The sequence below is a fragment of the Lactuca sativa genome, chromosome 3 (assembly GCF_002870075.4).
Source record: "Lactuca sativa cultivar Salinas chromosome 3, Lsat_Salinas_v11, whole genome shotgun sequence".
Lineage (NCBI taxonomy): Eukaryota > Viridiplantae > Streptophyta > Magnoliopsida > Asterales > Asteraceae > Lactuca > Lactuca sativa.
This window is the reverse complement of record NC_056625.2, coordinates 209,059,426-209,083,100: the sequence shown is the minus strand read 5'-3', so window position 1 is coordinate 209,083,100 and position 23,675 is coordinate 209,059,426. Positions and strand designations below refer to the sequence as shown.

Sequence of the window (23,675 nt, the reverse complement as noted above, 5' to 3'; positions counted from 1 at the left end):
TTGTAAAGATTTCAACTATATAAGTATTTATGCGCAACTAGCAGGCATTCGCCTAGTTTCATCATAAATTGGGCGGTAATAAAATAAATACAATGAATACAACCACCCTACAAACAATTTGAAGACACTGTTGACTAAAATTCAATAATAATAATAAAAAAAAACATCACATTCTACTATTTTTGCACCATTTTCTTGAAAAAATAGTTCCAAACGGTTGTATCATATGAAACAAACATCCGACAGCGAATAATTTCTTTTAAGGCTATCGTGTTAAACACACATCATTTTTTTTCTTGTTTGATTTGGTAGATTTCCGTAATACGATTCCTACGATAGCAATTCGGTGCATTTATAAGTTTTATCTTTATAAAACAAATCCCACTTCTATTCTCTCAAAGCTTCTTTCCGTACTCTTAAAATCCTTTTGTACATCTTTATTCAAATTTCATAGACTTATTAGCTTTCTCTTTCATATCAGATTTATTGTAATACTTCAAGAATCTAAAACACTTTGTATAAATGATATATATTACTTAACCAAAATCTGGATGGAATTGAACATTTGGCAAGTTTATTCAATTAAAAGATGTGCAATCCCTTCTTATTTCCCCCTGGATGCCGATTTTGACGCCAGTCCGCCCAAGCTTCCTCATAGCAGTTCCAAACGCCGCGTTAAAATCCCCTGGACTGTTTGCAAAATCATTAACCGTTGGCTGAGACGATGCGTCTGTAAAAAGAACTTCATCCGATGTAAACAAACCTTTCCCTGCTATTAAGTTCTGGTAATAAACATTATCAAAAGTCCGAGGAGTTTCGGGATCCATATCTATAGCAATATTAGGATCTACATTTTGAGGGCAAGCAGCCATTAATTGTTGAGCGTAAGTGGGATTTAAAGAAGGGTCAACCGTGGAGGCCGGTGAAAATGAGTACAGACGATTGGCAAAACGATTGCAGTGAGAGAAACCAAGTGTGTGGGCTCCTGAAAGTGCGATCATGTCGAGTTCTGTGAGGTTGTTTCTTGCAAACATGGTGTTGAGTTGAATGAGATTGAAGGTTGGATCCGGTAGGTTTCCGACGACTCGTGATGCTTGTGAAATAAGTCCATCTCGTCGACCTAATTCCACGTTAAAGAGAGGCCCCCCAGCCTGCATGAACAGAAAGATGACTAGTTTAATTGTAGTTAATGTTTCAATAATTTACATAAGAAAAAAAGACATGCAATTGCATTTATGGAAAACCGGCGATTGAAGGTACATATTGTTGTTAACGAGTGTAGTGGATTAAAGGAAACGCTAAAATTGATCAAACGGTTTTAATTAACGCTTCTCTAAGCACATATATATAATTAAGGTGCTAATATGATGGATTCAACCCATTAGTCTTGTTTGTTTGGATATATGGAATGAACTTAACATTCTCTAAAGAATGTGATTAGTGTATGACTTTGTTAATATTCCCTTGTTAGCTGGGATGTCTATTTCTTTCTCTTTTTTTATTTAGAGAATAGGTCGATTTTATGCTATATTTTAATGAATTTTTTTGTAATAAAGTTCATTATTTTATTAAATTAAAATTACACTTTTCTAAGTAGAAAATATTGTTTATTTTTTGTAAGGAGAAGTTCATTAATTTTAATTAAAACAATGTTTAGTTAAATTTTATAGTTTTTATTTGTATAAAAAATATTCTGTAAAAAAATAGTAAAGTTTTTAAATATCTAAATGATATGAAACATAAAACTAAAAAAACTAAAAACACTTAAAAATTAGTTAAATAACTTTTTGGATTATGAATTTTATGTTTTAAACAACTTATGTCCGGAATTTTTTCTTTAATTTTTTTAAAAGCTAAAAGTTTTGTAAAAGTAATTAAGATAGTTTTTGGATTATGACATTTTTTTGTATAAAATAGAAATTGTAATCTTTTACTACCTAACAAACTTTTCCTTTTTTTCAAGTTTTTACTAAAATCAAAATGTTAGAAGATCTAAAAGATTTTGTTCTTAATTAGATGTTAACCAAACTCAATCTCGATCGACGAGATATTATGAACTAGAATTTGAGCTCGTTAAGTTCATGCTCAAGTAAACAATGCTTTTAATTAGTGGTTGTGTGTAAGACTCCGTTTTATCAATACTTTTTTGAATCATATCTAATTTATTACTTCTTAACAAACGTAATAAACAAAGAGAAAATATTTTAACAAGTTTCATTTGCAGACGCTAACTCTTACCTGGGCCACCACATCTCGAGCAGCAATGGCTAAAACATCGGCACACGACACGACACCAGGGCAAACAGACTCAACCGCTTGTTTAGCTTTGATAACAGTATCGAACCCATCGCCAGCGAGCGAAAGATTGTCCTCCGCATCCTTCTCGGCGTCTCCATTCGGTGATGAGATCATAACCGAAGCATCACATCCCTGCATGCATGGAAAACAGCTTAGAATTTAGAAACTCCATTTAAACGATAAAACGAAAGCTTTAACTACAATACCTCAACAAAACAGTCATGGAAAAAGAGACGAAGAGTGGCCGGAATTGTTGTAAAAGTCTGGCCGACCTTTGTGACCACCGTCTGTCTCACGATCGCTTCCACCATCGGACAGGTTCCCGCATAGAAATTCTCAACCAGTTGACCTTTCCCAGCTCCGGCAAGAACCACCAGCGTGATCAAAAAATGTAATACACTTCTCCGCCGTGTCACCTCCATCTCTCCCTCTGAAAGACACAGGCAAACTTCAATTGATCGACCAATAAACTTTTAGTATTGGCATATTCAACCTGGAGTTGTTATAAGGTGTACAGAGTTGACAAAATTGCAATAAACGGTCAGATGATATGATCTTCCAATTTGTAAAATTTAATAGGGAAAGTGACGCAATTTGAAACCTACCACACGCATGCTATCTATGAGAATTGGTATGGTACTAGTCATAGTCATAGAAGTAATCTCTCTAATGGAGCATTGCACGAAACTGTGTTAGTGTAGAACTGGCAAATATCGACCGGATCATTAGCATGATGGATTGCGATATTTAACCTGTTTAATTAATTAAACTCGTCAAGTTGGATTAGGGTTGAAGATATTTACTTGAAATCATGCTTGAACCGGTTTAAATGTATGTTTTTGTTTTCACTTTTATATAATATGTTGAGTTATATTATAAATGAAAGTGGAGTTTCTAGAATATAATTAGATTAGTTATTCAATTAAATGTCCATATATGAAGCCTAACATAAGATTCCAAAATTATAACAAAATGTTACATCGACCCCTCAAATAATTTACTGTGAAATCGTAATCTTTTTTTTTTTAATGTTTTGTGTTTAAATTCAAACTTTAATCCTTGTCTTCTCTTTCAATGGAAGGTGAAGACAGCATACAGTAGCGTTTTTGGAGTTTGTCGAAAGCATTACATCGCAACATGTTAGTAAAATGTTTATACTTTACCATTGTTCTCATGATAAAACCATTGTCTTAATTATAGGTAGTAAATATATTTATCATCCGAGAAAGGTAAGAATGTGGGTTCTTTTTTACAAATACTCCGTGTTTACATCATATCCATCCTCAACATCACAAGTGATTGATGGTGATCAGAAAAAACAATATTGTTCGGAACAATATCCTGGACATAGTTTTTCAGTTTAACCATCTGTGACGTTGTTCGTACATTATAGATATTGCTGAAGGACATGGGATCACAATATGTTAGTAAAAATAAATGGTTATGTAACGTCCCAAAAATATTAAATAAAAATTTTCTTTAAGTCAACAAAAATAATCATTCGTTTATTCCAAAACTCAATCAAAATATAAGGAAAATGTATCAAAAGTCATCAAAGTACAAAACAAAACATAGAATGCGAAACACTGGTGGATGTTGTGTGATCATGTCAGACCCTTCCCTTTCATTGTTAACCCTAACTGTTACTTTGGTTAAGATTATTTATCGTAGATAATCTTCGATAAAAAAATCATTTTTAACGTTTATTATATCTTAATTGACTAGCCCGAATCTGCAGGTGTTACACCTGGTTATTGCATGTTGGTATGCTGTAATGATCTATTAGATCGGTATCCTGGTATCTACCATATATGTTATGATTAGTGATCTGTAAGATATGTTTGATTATCTGTTGAGTGGTTATATATGCTTATATGTTATGCTTATGTCGACATGTTATGGGCTGTTGGGATGAGACGGACCAATGAAACTCATGGCCATGAAACATAGGGCAATCCAGATAGACTGAAGGCCCATGAAGCGGACCAGTTAGGTTGAAGGCCCAGAGAACGGTCCAGATAGGCTGAAGGTCCGGTGAGGCGGTCCAGTCATGCTGAAGGTTCTGTAAGTGGTCCAGATAGTTTGTAGGCCTGCGAGGCAGTGCAGTCAGGCTGAAGACTCTGTATACATGTTGTTTGTTATTGTATATGTTACTTGTTTGTGTTGATATTTTGCGGGATCTCACTAAGCGTTGGCTTACAGTTTTGGGTTATGTTTCAGGTACTTCAGGTGATCGCGGGAAAGCAAAGGCGTGATTGTACACATCCTCATGATTTGACTTATGGTTTTGGGAAAACTATGAAGTTGAATGTTTTTGAAGACTATGTATGTAAACAAATTGTGAATTGGGTTGGTTTTAAAAAGTTTAAATTTATCATGATTTTTATGGATGTTACAAGTTGGTATGAGAGCCTTGGTTTGAGTGAATTGGAGGAATACTCGTGTGAATCTAGTCTCAAACCAAGGAAAATATTTTAAAAAATGATTTTCACAGTGTTTTCAAAATAATCAAAGAGGATGCGATGTGTACGATCAGTCGGAGACAGTAAGTAGACCCCAAATTACTACACTGTTATTTGATCTTGTGATATGTTAGAACAACATGCTAGTGATAGGCCAGGGATCTTTAGGAATTGCATAATAGAATTGTCTAATTGTATGATGCCGGATAGCCTAGGGTTCTTCATTATATGAAATTGACATCATTACTATAGTTGCTTAGTGTATGCATCATGGTGATAGATAACTAAGATTTTATAGCCTGAGAATGTTTGTTTTGGCCTTATTTCATGTTCTTGTTTGATGAAGGGCTTAGGGTAGGATCAGATATTCGACTGTCTATAGGGTCCAATGTTATGTATGATTAGCATACATGAGTGTTGCAGGGTTGGTGGATGTTTCATTAATTAGTTGTGTGGGGTCAGCCGGCCAGTTTCGTGATGTATAGCTTTCCTCTAAGGAGTGAGGATTCATTGTATATGTATGCTAGTATGTATGATTAGGGTTGTTGTGATGATCCTTGAGACAAATACGGGTAGATGTGGAAGGAAGTATAGGCCCGTACTACTGAAAACATAGGACCCGTACACGTAACAGGGAAGTCATGACCCCTAGGGATTTGTTGTGAGTTAGTTCCCCTGTTATGATATGTGTGTTATCTGATATCTTCCTGGTTTATTTTTAGTATGGTAATAACACGACGTTTCTGAAGGGTTTTGAGCATTCTAACACCCCTAAGTGTACATGCAACCCTAGAAAAACCTTGGATCTATGTTTGTCTAAAATACATGCAAAATATGATTTCCAAGGTTCTTAATCCTATTTAGCATACATGGGGAACATTTAACTTAACTGTAAGATAGAATAACATACCTTGTTGTTGCTTTTGATTCCTTGAAACCTTGTGAGCCTAGCACCCCAAGTGTGATGCCTCAAATGCTTCACACAACACCAAATGCTTTTGGGATGACTTTTGAGAAAATACACACACTTGTAAAATTGGCCTAGCCCTCTTATGTTCTTAGTGTAGCCGATTTTGGTAGATAACATGTTCCTTATATAGTGTGACACATCTAGGGTTACACCATGTAAACCCTAATGTGTCATGACTCTTCATCTCCATGACCCATGGGTTTGTAACTCCCATGGACCATCCTATGGGTTTAGCCCAACTTGATAATCCATGGAGCCTTTTAGCCCACTATACAAGTTATGGATGATTTACATAATCAACTCATATATTTAATTAGTCATCTTTTGATCACTTAATTAATTCCAAATTAATTCTTGATCAATACTAATTAGATAATACTATTAATATATTAAAACTTATAATATATTAATAAACCACAAGTGTTATTTCTCTCATTTAGTCTATCCAAATGCATGATGCCATGCAACCCAAATGGACCATGACGGGTCGGGTCAAGTACATACCAAAAATAGTTATGGACTTAGACACCTTATCCAACAGTCTCCCACTTGGATAAGTCTAATAACTATAATTGCAAGTTTAACTTCAGGAACCGATCAGTAATCGTAGCTCTTTCAAGGTCTCTCGGAACTGAGAAGATGATGATACGCCATTTAAGATAAGTGATCATACAATCCTCTGTTCTAGATATCAGCCGGACAAATACATGGAACGATGTCTTACTTATTGTCCAGCAGTTTGTTTCCCGATTTCCGATTTGTTTGACATAGAACTAAATTGAACACATCAATTCGGTTCTGAACGGGCCTGGTACATAGGTCAAAACAAAATCATCGAGGGGCCCAGATATCAACTTCTAATCCAAGAAGGAACAGATAAACTTCGACTCCTATGTTTGCTCTACTACTTGTTGAATTATACACAAAAGCACGTTTTATAACATCGAGTTACCAATGTGTTTTCGTACAATCAATGCATAACCAATTCATAGGCAACAAATCATATCTCTAGGTTTGAAGACTTATATGATGTTACCGTCTCACGATCAGTCGAGATAAATTCCACGAAGTGATTCCAGTGAGCATGGGTTGATTCCAATGCTCAGAACTTATGAACACTCATGAGTGTTGTAACTATGTCCAACAACTTAGACCTCTGCAACCAACTCATGACAGTCTTGATTCATACCTACTTCCAACATATGACCGACTGTGTAAATTCGAATAATATGATATACCAAACATAATTATTCTGGAAGTCAAAACATGCAAAAAAAAATATAGTAAACGATTGACAAGAGATAGCAACACTTTACTCATAAATAAACACAACTTTTATTCATCATCAAATGTAAATTACACTTTACAAATTTCAAATTTTCTAACTACTAAAACTAATATCATCCTTCAGCCCTATGCTCCGAGCATGTTGGAGATGCTTAACCCGAGTCAGTCCCTTCGTGAGGGGATCTGTTGGATTCTCATTCGATGATACCCTCTTTTCCACGAGGAGTCCTTCTTCTATTCGATGTCTGATGAAATGGTATTTTCTGTCGATGCGTCTGGATCTCCCGTGATTCCTTGGTTCCTTGGCTAAGGCAACTGCACTTTCACTATCACAGAAAATTTCCATTGGCTCCTTTATAGCTGGTACAACTCCAAGGTCTTCAATGAAGTTCTTCAGCCATATTGCCTCCTTTGCTGCCTTGCTTGCTGCTATATACTCTGATTCGCAAGTTGAATCAGCCACTGTTTCTTGCTTGGAACTCTTCCAAGAAATCGCTCCTCCATTTAAAGTAAAGACCCAGCCTGACTGAGAGCGAAAATTATCCCTATCAGTCTGAAAGCTAGCATCACTATACCCTACAACTCTCAAGTCATCACTCCCATCGAGGGTAAGGACCCAGTCCTTAGTCCTCCGTAGGTACTTGAGGATATTCTTTACTGCAGTCCAGTGTACCTTGCCAGGGTTCCCCTGATATCTGCTAACCATGCTTAAAGCAAAGGCTACATCAGGTCGAGTACACGTCATAGCATATATGATCGATCCTACAGTCGAAGCATAAGGTATTCGACATTTCTGCTATCTCAGCCTTAGAACTCGGGCTTTGTGTCTTACTCAATATGGTGTTACTCTGGATGGGTAACTCTCCTTTCTTGGAGTCCTGCATGTTGAACCTCTTTAGCACCTTATCTAAGTAGGTACTTTGACTAAGTCCAATTAGTCTTTTACTCCGGTCTCTCAAGATCCTTATCCCTAGAATATAGGCAGCTTCTCCTAGGTCCCTCATAGAGAAACACTTCCCAAGCCAGGAATTAACTTCCTGCAGAGTTGGGATGTCATTTCCTATGAGTAGTATGTCATCCACATACAGTACCAAAAAGCTAACTATACTCCCACTAGCCTTGACATATACACAAGATTCATCTTCACTCCTAGAAAAGCCAAACTCTTTGACTTTCTCATCAAAGCAAAGATTCCATCTGCGCGCTGCTTGCTTTAATCCATAGATGGATTTCTCAAGCTTACACACTCTATTAGGGTAATCTGTACTGACAAAACCCTCTGGCTGACTCATGTAAACATCCTCAGCCAACTTTCCATTAAGGAAAGTGGTTTTGACATCCATTTTCCATATTTCATAGTCATGAAATGCAACTATGGCTAACATAACCCTAATAGACTTAATCTTTGCTACTGGAGAAAAGGTCTCATCATAATCAACTCCCGGAGTTTGAGAGAAGCCCTTTGCAACCGGTCGTGCCTTATAAGTGTGTACATTACCATCCATTTCGGTCTTCTTCTTGAAGATCCACTTGCACCCAACTGTCTTACAACCTGGTACATTGTCAACCAAGTTCCAAACTTGATTGTCATACATTGTCACACCCCCGAACCAGACGGCGGAAACGTCCGAGGGCTCACGTGACTAAATTTGAATATCATCACAATTAATATACATGAATCATAACATAAGCATCTCCATGCATCAATATATTACAACGGACATTGTTTTAACATTACAATTCCATAACATAAAATGTTTGATAGTTTTCAAAAGCACAACACCCTAACATACTTGGTACTACTCCTCAGCTTACCTGTTACCTGAGAATACAAGTTGTTTTGAAAACGGTCAACATATGGAATGTTGGTGAGTTCATAAGCAGGTTTGATATGAAAATGTTTTGTGTAGTTTGTAAAAAAACAACCCAGAAAATCCGATATTTTCTGAAAAGACCATTGTCTGTATAAAAGTGTGAAGATCCGTAAATATATGCATGATGATTTCAAAACGTGTATAGTTGAAAAACTTCGTATTAAAAGTACCAGTGAAAAATGTTGAACTTCCCCGGAAAACCCGATGTTTTCCGAAAATAAACAAAATATCGTATAACTGCCGTATTGTTATCCCATCCCTTGAATGATTTTGATTTATCTTGATTACTTGATTAGTATTGGATTTATTTATGTGAGTCGTTATAACCGTGCATGATAATGACTAGTTTGTCTGTCTTGGCACTATGGTGAACGCCGGAATTGATCTTAAGATTTTGACACCCTAGACTAGCCGAGTCTAACTGTAGCGAATAGCTGAGGTGTGGGGGAGTCACCCCCGTATAGATCTATACACAAACTCTCGCTCTCCCTCCAGGAGACTTTGATTATAACTACAGACTACGACCGACACACGTTGGTGCCACCCGTTATTACTCACTAAATCTCATTTGACTGTGATTACTATTGATTATCGACCTGTATTTGTTTACTTGGATTGACAATAGGCCTAATAAACGAGGAAAAGAGGATTACAAGATCCTACTATTCGCGCGTATTATTTATGGCTATTGATTATACTAAGGACACACTGGCCCATTTCGCATTTGATTTACTTGGGCCTTACTAGTAATGCTAATGGGCCACTAAGGCCCAATAGCACTTAAAAGCCATTGAGGGTCCCTTAAATATGAAATTGGGTCATAGGAGGCCCAATAACATTTATAATTATCCCTTGGGCCCAAAAATCATGTTAATGGGTCACAAAGACCCAATAAGCATGTTTGGAACTTTCAAGCCCAAAGAATTTAATGTTCACTTTTTTAGGTATAGTATAGTTGTCGGAATGTTTAATTGAACAATTGTTAAATTTGTATCGATACGAGACCGGTTGGTCATTTATAACGATATTTGGAAATTTATGTATATTCATCTTGTCATTTTTCATAAGTTGTGGTTTGGTATTTTTGACCCAAATATCTTAATAATAAAATAATTGACTCAAAATATTGGTTTGACCTTTTCAGCCCTTCTTTGATAAAAATGACAATTTTAGTCCCTTATATATAAAAAAGACATTTCAGGCCTTAAAAACCATTTTCTTGTCATTTTTGACTCATAGACTTTGTTTAAGTGATAGTTTTAGCTCAAAATTTACTTTTATCAGTTTCAGCCCTTCCAGAAAAGTGTTTTTCGGTTAAAGCCCAAACTTTTTGCAACTTTTACAATTTTGGTCCAAAATCCAAAAAGTTTACATTTTTTATCCTTGTTTGGAAAATACATCATTTTGACCCCTGAAATAGTTTTATTTACCCTTTTTACCCCTTTTTTGAGAAGTTTATCATTTCACCCCCTTGAAAGTTGAGATTTTCGCAAGTTAGGGCTTAATGGGCCGAAAAGCCCAAAATTTGGCCCATTAAACTACAATTTACACTTATAGCCCTTAAAAGAGTATGATATCCATAAAAACATTTGTTTTTACTGATTTGACTCTTTTAGCCCTTAAGAAAACCGTGAATGGCAATTTTTCAACCCAACTTTTGTTTGTTTGACAATTTTAGCCCAAAAATGGGTTTTATGATGCAATATGCAAACTCACGCTCTCCTTCCAGGAGATTCTGGTTACAACTTGGGCCATGACAATGAAGGCATGCTCCGATACAGTGGATCATATTTATGTTAACGTATTCTTGTATATGTAATGTATTGTTACTCATCATAGTATCGTTGTATATGTTCTCATCATAGTATAGTTGTATATGTTCTCATCCTTAGTATAGTTGTATATGTTCTCATAGTAATAAGTAATGACTCATGAATGAACTGACTCTTGTATGCTTCATTGAACTAGAAGTAGTAAGTAGTATAACTCTAAACTATACCTATTATAGTTTATTAGTAAACATGTTTGTATAATTGAATGTACTGAACTGAGATAAAAGTCTTTATATCTATACATATATACATAATATATAACTAAGGATTCAATGACACTCTGACAAACAACTGGGTACCTTAAGACCACAACCAAACAAGGATAGGAAGTAAAGTGGGTTATCTCTCCTAAGTCCTTCAAACCTTATTTATATAACTATATATGTAGTAGACATGGTTTTAACAATATATAAGTTTAAAAACTGTACAAGAAAGGTTTAGTATACAAAAGTGAATTTGATAAAGCATTTGATATGTAAAATAGTTTGATAAACAGTTTGAAGTCATTTGTTTGGTAAAACAGTTTAAAGCATGAAAAATCCATTTGCAAGTTAGTTATTAATCACATGTGATTGATCTAATAACTAACATGGTTCAACTTGTATCCCTCCCCCCCCCCCCATAAATCATGTAAAAACAATTAAAAGCATTTCAAAGGTTAATTAAGGGGTATAAACTCACATGTACTGAGTGGTTTGTTCGGAAGTGTCGGACAAGGTGCTAGGTGTCAAGTGAAGACTTGAACACACACAATGATCCTAGTTATCATATAATAAACATATATGTATCTAATTAGTCAATTAAAAACTAATTAATCAAGTTAAGACGCCCTAGGTCATGGAAACACTTTGATTCAAGTGTTATAGGTACCAAAGGGTTGCATCTAAGGGTTGTATGGCATGGCATTGGAGTTTATGGCCCAAGGACCACTCCTTATGGAGTTTACGGCCCATGATCATTTCCCCATGAGTTTATGGCCTTAAACTCATGGTACTAAGTTCCATACTGTGTTTTGAGGTCTTACAAGTCATGATTGGGCATCAAATGATCAAGTCCAATCCTTAGGAAAGCATTAGCGGCATAATAAGACCACCTTGTGGAATTTACGGCCAAGGGACCATATTCTTATGTTTTCACGGCCGTAAACTCTCTTAAGGACATGTTTTGATTGTTTTTTAAGGTCTTAAACACTTCTAGGAAGGATCAAGGTTGGCATCCAACGCTTAGGAAGGGACTAAGATCCATTTTACCACCTTAAGAGGGGTTTACGGCCCAAGAACATCCTTTTCTGTAAACTCCTTTGTTCTTATGTTATTTGATGATTTTCAAGTGTTATCAAGTTCATATTAAGCACACAAGAAGCTAGGGCAAGTGTACTTACAAGATAGAAGCTTGATTTGGTGTTTAAGGTCCAAGAACACTAGTGTGTGTTCTTGGTGTTTTGAAGAACACTTGAAGATCTAGCTAACAATCAAATATGAATGGATGAAATGATGTATAACAACTAGATGTTAGGTTATAAAAACAAATCAAGTCGAGAAATACTTACGTTTTTGGAAGATCGGGTGAAGAACGGGATGATAGTTGAGAGAGAATAGAGGGTGTTCTTGAGAATGGAAGTTTGAAATGAAGAGTTTGGGGAGTAAACTCATTCCTAAGGCATGATTTCACGGCCATGGGAGAGTTTATGGCTCAAAATCCAAAATTTTGGCCGTGAACTCTTTGTTAGGGTGCAATGGGTGGGTTCGCTACTTCAAGACTCGAGACGGTACTTCCTTTCCTTCGTTCGTTTAAAGAATAAACACTAAAAAAACTCAAACGGACTTTTAAATTAGCTAACAATTACTAGAAATTTAATTGACTTTTAAGTGAAGTGATTGACTTTAGAGTTTGTCCGAATGAAAATTTCGAGTTGTCACAACTTTCCCACACAAGTTCATAAGGGTAAAAGAGCCATTAGGATTAGAGCCAGAAGCAGTGTTGTTGGAAGACATCTGAAAGGAAGAGAACAAGTTTAGTTTAGATATAAAATAGTTCTTAATAAAACACCCAAATGTAATATTAAGGCTAGGATCCAATCATAATATATTATAACTTAGAAGAGGTATGTCGTAATCCAAGCTATAACATATTTGAAAGGTAGGTGAAGGATGATTCACCAATTTCCACCATGAAAAATGAAATATAAATATTAGGTTTTTTAATTGGTTTTTAGAAATTCCTAGACTCTTTTGAGATTCAATGAACTTTTCAGAGGCATGTTTCAATCTTGAGTGTGCCCTCCAAGTTTTGTGACTGGGATACCGAGGATCACAAAACGAGGTGTGAAGTAACCATGCAAATCACTTGGTATCCTTAAAGTTCATCACTTAATCGATGTGTCGGTTAACCACACACGATCCACCGATACTATGATAAATCTTAAGTCACCTTTTACCTACCTTGTTAAGTCCAAGTTAGTGTGACAATTAACCACACACGCTCCACCAACGACTTAAACAAAGTGTAAAGTGTAATTTCATGGATTAGCACCTTATTCACATTTTTCCTAAAGTAACTAAGATTGGGGATTTAATAAAACATTTAGTTACTTTATAATATTCATTATACTTTTAATGAAATTTTATAAGTCTTTGTCTTACCCGTTCGGCTAACGACCCTCCATCGATCAAGGAAGCGGTGGGTGAGATTGGACACCCATTAAGTTGTCATTTTATAGGAAACAACCTTATACCCCCATTATAGACCGGCTTCGTGAATGAGGCGTACTAGCGGTAAGATGACTTGATCTTATACATACATATATATATATATATATATATATATATATATATATATATATATATATATATATATATTATTGACTTATAATATTATAAAGTATAAGGGTTGAATTTTAACTTTTAAAATTCTAAGGGATGGAAATAAAGTTTATTAAGTGACTTTACATGTTCCAAAACTTGAGGGCCAGTTTTGTAACTTTACAAAACCTTTCACATTCATAACTTATGAATCATTAAAATGAAGACTCTTCATTTTATAAGTGTTGGGTTATGAGCATTCTAACACTCCTAAGTGTACATGCAACCCTAAATACCTTGGATCTACGTTTTCTCTATTATACATGCAATTATGAACATCCAAGGTATTCTCCTGATATAGCATACAAAATAATGAATATAACAAGATAGAATACATACCTCTTCGATGTAGAATGTCTTCATGAAGCTTGAGTGCCTAGTGCCTCAAGTGTGACACCTCAAATGGTTCACACAACACCAAATACACTTGGAATAACTTGAGAGAAACTTGAACATTCCTAAAATCGGCTATCCCTTTCTTATTATTCATAGTGGCCGATTTTTCCCAAAGAATATGATCTTATATAGTTGTTACAATTAGGATAAACCCTAATTGTCATGGCCTTCTATTTCCTTGGATCCATGGGTTCAAATACACCATGGAGCATCCATGGACCATCCTATGGGTTTTAGCCCAACTTGATTATCCATGGAGCATTAGCCCACTATACAAGTATGGATGATTTACACAATTGCCCATATATTTAATTAGTCTTCTTTTGATCACTTAATTAATTCTAGATTAATTCTTGATCAATACTAATTAAATAATCCTATTAATATATTAGAACTTATAATATATTAATCAACCTTAAGTGTTATTTCTCTCATTATAGTCTATCCAAGTGCATGATGCCATGCAACCCAAATGGACCATGTCGGGTCGGTTCAAGTCTTACCAATTATAGTTATGGACTTATACATTAATCCAACAGTCTCCCACTTGGATAAGTCTAAAATTATTATTGCAGGTATGACTTCAAGAACCGACTGGCAATCGTAGCTCTCAAAAGCTTCCGTCGAACTCTGACCTTGCCGATGAACTTTGACCTTTGTCAATGACTTGTCCATTAGATAAGTGATCATATATTCCTCCATTCTGGATATCGAATGGACTGAGACATGGATTATCAATCATTCTCTTTGTCCATGTTTTGTTTCCCGATTTCCGATTCATGATGACTGACTGATTGAACAAATCAAATCAGTCCTGGCTTGGCCAAGCACTCACATTTGTCATCATTAAATCATCGAGGGGCCCACAGATATTGCTTTTATCCCGAAGGCAAAAGGAATGGATAAACTTCGACTCATATGGATTGTTCTGCTACTTGTTGAATCATACACAAACGCACGTTTTATAACATCGAGTTACCAATGCGTTTTCGTGCAATCAATGTACTATCAACTCATAGTAACAACTCATATCTCTAGGTTTGAAGAATATAAGATATTATCGTCTCATGATCACTCGTGATAAAATCCATGAAGTGATTCAAATGAGCGCGGGTTGAATCCAATACTCATAACTTATGAGCACTCATGAGTGTTGTAGCACAACTTTGTCCACCAACTTGGACCTCTACAAGCCAACCCTTGACAGTCTTGATTCATATCTACTTCCAACATATGACCAACTGTGGATGGTTTGAATAACTTAGTCATTCTGGAAGAATAACCTAGTTAGTATGGAAGTCAAAACATGCAAAGTGAAACACAAGAATAAATGAATCTAATATGGTCTCAGAACTTATGAATATAAATAAAACACCTTTTATTTATCACCATATGATTGCACATTATTCATTGTATACGGTGTCAGCTATCAACTTTATTCTTGAATTTAAAACAATAGTTGTCCCATGCTCCAAGCATGTACACTATGTTTTCTAAACACCAGTCATGCCATACACCAAGTATGCATACTATGTTTGTCTATGACCCTTACTTTGTGAAATAAACCAATTGACCAAACTTTTAATGCAGGAATTCCAAATTCATTCCATTTTACCTAAATCTGTTAGATTCTCAACTTATATGCAATGATTCTCTTGTAATGATTATGCACAAAGTCACAAAGATTTGACAACAAACATTACAGAGCATTCCAAAGAAGATCAAATCCTGGGAAACATCCTTCTTTCATTAAGTTTCCTAATCTTATACAGACTTATTTAACAACTTCCACCAATGGGATCATTTTCACATTCCCTTTTTTACTATCACTTCTGAATAAGAGTTGCCTCTTTTCAGAATATGTCAATATGGTCCTTCCAACAATTAACACTATACTTCCAACTGTCCCTGAGCAACCAATCTTTGGTAAGCCTTAGATTGTCCTCGACAATTGCTTAATTGTTTTAGTCGTATCCAGTTCTAGACCTTTTCACTTCTTAATGCCCCAGGCATCTGGAAAATTTTAGACAGGATGAATATAGCACATGTAATCGATCCTATATCCGAAGCATATGGGACACGATTCATGATGTCTCACATAAAGACTAAACCAGTATTTTGCTATAATATTTTCATTTCTATTTGCCAAGTTCTCATAATTCAGATTATGAAAAGGGATGTCGTAATCATAATCGAATTTTAGAACACAAATAATGAATCCATATATAGAATTTCCTTATGTTGATCCATTCTAACATGAAATTCATATATATTCTTGACTAAATTTGATTAAAATCTCAATCTAAGCTTTTAGAATTGAAATGAAGTATAATTTCCTCTCCCTTAATTATAGCAAAACAACTTTTTCAACCACTGCAGCCTCACGAATTGAAACTTTTGTTTTCTATAATTAACATTGCTAACTTGCAACCTTTATCATAATTATCATGCTCTCACTAACATGATGATTATTAGAATAACACTTATGCTCCCACTAGCTTTGACATGTACTCAGAAATTAGCTGACTTTCTTACCAAAGTTCATATTTCTGATACTAGATTGTTTTGATAAAACTTTATCAAAATCATACACCTCTTTTAGATTGCTCACAAGTGTGTCTAAACAATTTTAGAACTATGAAAAGGGATGTCGTAATCATAGTCTCAATTGTTTAGACCTTTGTCACTTCTCACAAGTCCATGTTAGTGTGACGGTTAACCACACAGCTCCACTAACGACTTTGAGAATGCAAATATCACAATTGCTATCTAGCTAAAATCTACTTAGTGAAAGTGTTTCCTCACCATCATTTTCATGAGTCTGAGAGAAACCTTATGACACTTAGATTAAATGGTGTATGTGTTCTTAGCCATGTGAATTGTCAAAACCATAGTCACAAGACAAGGATAATGACAAATCCAAACTCATATGGACTGAACTCAATCTTAATTTCTTGCCACCTGGTAGCTCAAGGGCCTGCCATTGCTTCCAAGTTGTTGTGCAACCAATTGAAAAACTCTAAGAACTCATATGCAAAGCCAACTTTAATTATAATGGGCATAGAATATGTCAACACGATAGGTTATAAACCTCAAGTCGTGTGCTAGTGAAGAACTTCAGGTTTTATTCTTGATTAGTTCTTAAGACTTTTAAGACCTTTAATACTCCCACTGTCCTCTTGACATATAAGGCTTTCTCTTCAGATATTCAAGAGATAGTGTGGATTCTAATCAAGACACACACTTCACACAATTGGCCTTAGTTGGTCTTTGTTTTATCCAAAACATCACAACTTACCAATTTCAAATGTACAAGAGTAGAAAACTTTTACTTTTACATTTGATAAGTGTTTTAAACCTTATTTAAGACATGTCACTCAAGTTACAATCTTAGAGTATAACTCTAAGAATTGTTTTTTTTTAACGAAGTATGAATCATCTTCTTGATTTAACCACTTCAACAATTCATAACTCCTCTTCTTAGCTATCAAAATGCACTTAGAGGATGAATTGTGATAAGGTCTCAAAATCATTAAGATTATCACAAAAACTGATACTAAAGTACTCTCCCATTTGATAAACTTTTATCCTTCTGCCTAAGTTGATTCTTCTTATTCGCTCTGTCATACATTGGAGCCTTTTTCAATATCTCAGAATTACACTTAAGCTTGTAAGTATAACCATATTTACTGAGCTATAGTAAATTATGATGAATAGTCTTATCGATCTTTTGTGGTGGATTTAATCAGTGCACAAGAAAGTGTATTTGATCCTTTACTTGACTCACACATCCATGTGAACAAGTAGTTAGTCTTAATTCTTCCAATGCTTGAAAGTTCTCATTCATCATGCTATACAACTTGCATGATTTCAAGTTTCTATCCAACTGAAACTTGGGTGATGATAATCTTTCCTTATTTGGTAAATTTAGACACTACCACAAATGAAAGAATCAAATTCCTATTTCCAATATTTCTCTTAATGGAATCTTATAAGCAACAAAAATTTCCACAAACGCCATTGTAAGGATACATAAAATAAATAAAAGCTAAAATTTCCTTTTAGTTTAAAAACTTTGCGAAGAAACTTATCCTTACAATCCATATGAAAACTTGTTGTTATCTATTCCTAAGCAAAATATCATAACTCCTAAGAAGTAGCTCAAGAATCCGATCTTTAAACTATGCGATAGAAATCCATCTATGCGATCAGATTCAACATATTCTTTCTTTAAGTTCTTTCACTTTTCTTTGATTTTTAAAACATCAACATGTGACCCAGTCATATCATGTAATAAGAATCTCAGAATAGAAACTTAGCAGAGTTAGATAGTGGACTTTACCTGAAGTAGAGTCAAACTAATTGACTTTAACATCCTTAGTTAAATTTGGCAGCTTCGCAACCAATGCCCCTTTCTTTGGCAATATAAACATATGGACCCTTTGGTAATGGGACTATCTCAGACGTAGCTTTTCTCTTTACCATTTGATCAACCGAGTTGACTATGGTCGATCCCTTTCCATTGAGAAGAGAATGCTTTTTTTGGATTTCCAGTGTCATCATTGTCAGTATCCATAAAGTTTTAGGAAGTTGATCTTAACAAATAGATAAGATCATTAAGGGTCTTGTCATAGTCTGTTTCATAGGAGTCCCAAAGGAACTCACTATGTGACTTAGAAAGTGATTGAACCACCAACTTTCTCAAGACTTTGACACCCAACTCTCTCAGCTTGTTAGTATGTGACTTCATCTCCAAGATGTGAGCACACCTAGACCTTGCCTTGCCAATAGGGCTTGAGTGACCTTAAACTTTTAGGAACTTGTGGGTTATGGAGAATAATTAGAGGAGGTGAAAGAAGTATGATATCCATGAGATATCATCTTCATTTAGGAAAGCTTGTTTCAAGAGATTTGGGAAGATCATAAATGTCTAAACCAGACATGTTTTGGGAGATATTCAAGATAGTTGTTTTAAAGTCCTTAATATGACACCCAATATGAAATATTAAGGCTAGGACCCAACAAACTATTTTATAACTTAGAAGAGGGATGTCGTAATCCAAGCTATAAAATATTTGTAGGTAGGTGAATGACGATTCACCAATTTCCACCAAGATAAACAAAATGTATTATTAGGTTTTAATTGGATTTGAAACTCCTAGATCTTTTGAGATTCATTGAACTTTTCAATGGCATGTTTCAATCTCGAGTGTGCCCTTCAGGTTTTGTGACTGGGATGTCGAGGATCACAAAACAAGGTGTGAAGTAACCATGCAAATTACTTGGTACCCTTAAGTGTTTACCCCTCAATCAATATGTCGGTTAACCACACATGCTCCATCGATACTATGATAACCATTAAGTTACCCTTTGCCTACCTTGTTAAATACGAGTTAGTGTGCCGGTTAACCACACACGCTCCACTAACCGACTTAAACAAAGTGCAAAGTGTAATTTCATGGATTAGCACCTTATTCACATTTTCCAAAGTAACTAAGATTGGGTATTTATATGAGTTTAGTTACTTAGTATTTATCATTAATACTTTTAATGAAGGGAGAATTCTAGTCCTTGTCCTACCCGTTCGGCTAACGACCCTCTACCGGTCAAGGAAGCGGTGGGTGAGAGTGGACACCCATTAAATTGTCATTTTATAGGCAGTAACCTTATACCCCCCTTATAGACCGGCTTCGTGAATGAGGCCTACTAATGGTAAGACTGACTTTACTCTTATATATATATATATATATATATATATATATATATATATATATATATATATATATATATATATATATATATTATTAACTTATAATATTATAAAGTATAAGGGTTGAATTTTAACTTTTAAAATTCTAAGGGCTTAACTTGGAATTAAAGTATTCATGGGGAAAACTTTACATATTCCAATACTTGAGGGCAATTTTTGAAACCATTCAAAACTAATTAATTCCATAACTTTTGAGTTTAAAGTAGTTTTAATTAAAAACTCTTCAAGCTCCATAACTTGAGGACAAGTTATGGAAGACTTTAAACTAATTAAAAAAATAACTTTTTTTAATATTGTAACTTATGGAACTAATTAAGGTTACACTTTTTTTTATTATTATTTAATGAAGAGACTCTTGAACCTCCATAACTTGAGGACAAGTTATGGAGTCATAAAACCATTTAATTAGAACTAGACTCTTCATTTTGTAACCTTTGCCAACTTTTATGAGTTTTATGATTCTTAAATGTGACTTTTCATATAACTTGAGGACAAGTTACAAAAACACACTTTGAAATCAACTCTTAGATTAAAATGGATTGAAATCAACCATTTCACACAAATTTTCTATTGATCTAAGAACAAGATAATTCAAATCATCAATCTTCAAGAAATTAGCATGAACATCCAAACTAATACAAATCTTGAAATTATGACAATTATCTTAGAAATTGGATTAGCATGAACATTACCACATCAAAAACAAGTTTATAAGTCCAAAAACATCTTAGGGTAATGTTCCTAGTCCAATTCCAGCCAAAACAATCGAATATATGCTGTCAGGGGGTCCAACTCGTCGAGTGCACGAACCAACTCGGCGAGTTGGATGCATTTTGCCTTGTACTCGGCGAGTCTGCTATGCAGACAGCATCAAAACTCAAATTTTTCAGCTACTTTTGCAAGCATAACAAGAAAACAAGCCTAGGCTTTGATACCATTGTTGGGTTATGAGCATTCTAACACTCCTAAGTTTACATGCAACCCTAAATACCTTGGATCTATGTTTTCTCTATTATACATGCAATTATGAACATCCAAGGTATTATCCTAATCTAGCATACAAAATAATGAATATAACAAGATAGAATACATACCTCTTTGATGTAGAATTTCTTCATGAAGCTTGAGTGCCTAGTGCCTCAAGTGTGACACCTCAAATGGTTCACACAACACCAAATACACTTGGAATAACTTGAGAGAAACTTAAACACTCCTAAAACGGCTAGCCCTTTCTTATTATTTTCAGTGGCCGATTTTTCCCAAAGAATATGATCTTATATAGTTGTTACAATTAGGGTAAACCCTAATTGTCATGGTCTTCCATTTCCTTGGATCCATGAGTTCAAATACACCGTGGAGCATCCATGGACCATCCTATGGGTTTTAGCCCAACTTGATTATCCATGGAGCATTAGCCCACTATACAAGTATGGATGATTTACACAATCAACCCATATATTTAATTAGTCTTCTTTTGATCACTTAATTAATTCTAGATTAATTCTTGATCAATACTAATTAAATAATCCTATTAATATATTAGAACATATAATATATTAATCAACCTTAAGTGTTATTTCTCTCATTATAGTCTATCCAAGTGCATGATGCCATGCAACCCAAATGGACCATGTCGGGTCGGGTCAAGTCTTACCAATAATAGTTATGGACTTAGACATTAATCTAACAATAATTTATGTGTTCTTTTAATGGTTTTTAACACAAATAGACTTTTGGTTATCCATAGCTTGAGGACAAGTTATGGACTCCATTAAAACACATAAATATCATGAATTAATCATATAAACAAGTAGCTCCTATGATCTATCAAGAACTCATAAGAACATGAACATTCATATCAAAATTTCAAGAACATATTAACACATATAATCATGAAAATTGATATTAGTCATTGTAAACGGATTAGAACAACCATTACACCATCTAAAACAAGTTTTATAACACCAAAACAGTTTAGGGTAATGTTTCTAGTCCATTTCCAGCAGCACAAATCGAATTTCTGCATTCTGCATGGCCAACTCGTCGAGTACACGAACTGACTCGCCGATTTGGTTGCATTTTCACTTGGACTCGTCGAGTCCCCTGTGCAGACAGCAAAAAAAACCGATTTTCAACACTATTTTGCATCAAGTATTCACAAACAAGCCTAGGCTTTGATACCACTGAAGGGTTTTGAGCATTCTAACACCCCTAAGTGTACATGCAACCCTAGAAAAAGCTTGGATCTATGTTTGTCTAAAATACATGCTAAATATGATTTCCAAGGTTCTTAATCCTATTTAGCATACATGGGGAACATTTAACTTAATTGTAAGATAGAATAACATACCTTGTTGTTGCTTTTGATTCCTTGAAACCTTGTGAGCCTAGCACCCCAAGTGTGATGCCTCAAATGCTTCACACAACACCAAATTCTTTTGGAATGACTTTTGAGAAAATGCACACACTTGTAAAATCGGCCTAGCCCTCTTATGTTCTTATTGTAGCCGATTTTGGTAGATAACATGTTCCTTATATAGTGTGACACATCTAGGGTTACACCATGTAAACCCTAATGTGTCATGACTCTTCATCTCCATGACCCATGGGTTTGTAACTCCCATGGACCATCCTATGGGCTTAACCCAACTTGATAATCCATGGAGCCTTTTAGCCCACTATACAAGTTATGGATGATTTACATATGATGGGTTTTAGCCATATGAACATTCCTATGTGCACATGCAAACCCTAATGCTTGGATCTAGGTTCCTCTAATTAAACATGCTTTGAATCCAAGACTTCTAATGACTAATTAGGTATAAGAACAATACAAAATCAGATCTAGAAGTTTACCTTTGAATCTCTTGTTTTGATCTTGTTGTCTTGGAGCTCAAGAGTCACAATTGTCACTCCTCTAATGGCTTACAAACACTAACTAGCAAGGAGGATAATTTGAGAGAGAGGAGAGGGAAGAAATTCGGCCAGGGTTTTCTTTCTTTAGAAGAGATACCGATTTCACATGCCCTAAGGGTCTATTTATACTTGTAGGCTCCTAGGGTTTCACCCTTAAACCCTCGTTGGATAATCTTTCCTTAAAGCAATCCAAATCCTTTCCATAGATAAGCCTTGGACGAATTTGAGGCTATCCCAAGCCCTAGACTTCGTCCATCCTCTATCCAATAAGGATTTACAGCCCAAAGTGAAACTATCAAACAATTGACAGTTTATACCCTCTTTTTTAATTAATCCCTTTAAGTCACCAAATTAATACTAATTAATTTATGACTTATATTAATCAAATAACAATATTATTATTCATTATATTATTCTCATAATATATTAATAATATTTATTCTCTCATAATAAATCATCCTATCAAGTTGCTATGGTGAAGGCAACCCAAAAGGACCATGCACAATCGGGTCAAATACTTGTCTAATATAGTTGCAGCCTTAGACACTATTCCAACAATCTCCCACTTGGATAAGTCTAGTAACTATATGCACAAGTATAATTCGATTTGCAATCGTAGATCTCAAAGACGCTGTCAAACTCTGATCTAATCAATCTTGTCCTTTAGATAAGGGATCGTACAGTCCTCTGTTAGATATCATGCTGACAATTCTATGGAATGATTAGTCAAGCATTTAGGTTTCTCGATCTCTGATTTATTCAACATAGAACTTAATCGAACACATCAATTCAGTTCTGACCGGGCTTGGCACATAAGTCAAATCAAATCATCGAGCAGCCGAGATATCGCTTTTACCCTCTTAGGATAAAAGTTACAGATAAACTTCGACTTATATGCATTTACTTATTCATTAATCAACTATACACAACAATGCATTTTATAACATCAAGTTACTGATGCGTTTTCGCATTGTCAATGTACAACCAATTAACAAATAACAAACCATAT

The 23,675-nt window shown here is 35.0% G+C and overlaps 1 protein-coding gene across 1 annotated transcript; it reads right to left on the bottom strand.

Moving 5' to 3' along the window:
• Positions 1 to 436: 436 nt before the first annotated feature.
• Positions 437 to 2,839, bottom strand: LOC111877700 (peroxidase 51). Its single transcript, XM_023874209.3, has 3 exons — positions 2,505 to 2,839; positions 2,239 to 2,430; positions 437 to 1,151 (listed from the first exon to the last, which is right to left on the bottom strand). The coding sequence occupies exons 1-3, from the start codon at positions 2,718 to 2,720 to the stop codon at positions 579 to 581; spliced, it is 981 nt and encodes a 326-aa protein (XP_023729977.1). The 5' UTR covers positions 2,721 to 2,839; the 3' UTR covers positions 437 to 578.
• Between the last annotated feature and the right edge of the window lie 20,836 nt (positions 2,840 to 23,675).

Excerpts from the sequence above, each read along its gene's own strand:
- LOC111877700 (XM_023874209.3), bottom strand. The coding sequence starts at position 2,720 with ATGGAGGTGACACGGCGGAGAAGTGTATTACATTTTTTGATCACGCTG. Across the intron at positions 2,431-2,504 it reads TCCATGACTGTTTTGTTGAG|GGATGTGATGCTTCGGTTAT; the intron begins GTATTGTAGTTA and ends CCATGCATGCAG. Across the intron at positions 1,152-2,238 it reads CTCGAGATGTGGTGGCCCAG|GCTGGGGGGCCTCTCTTTAA; the intron begins GTAAGAGTTAGC and ends CTGTTCATGCAG.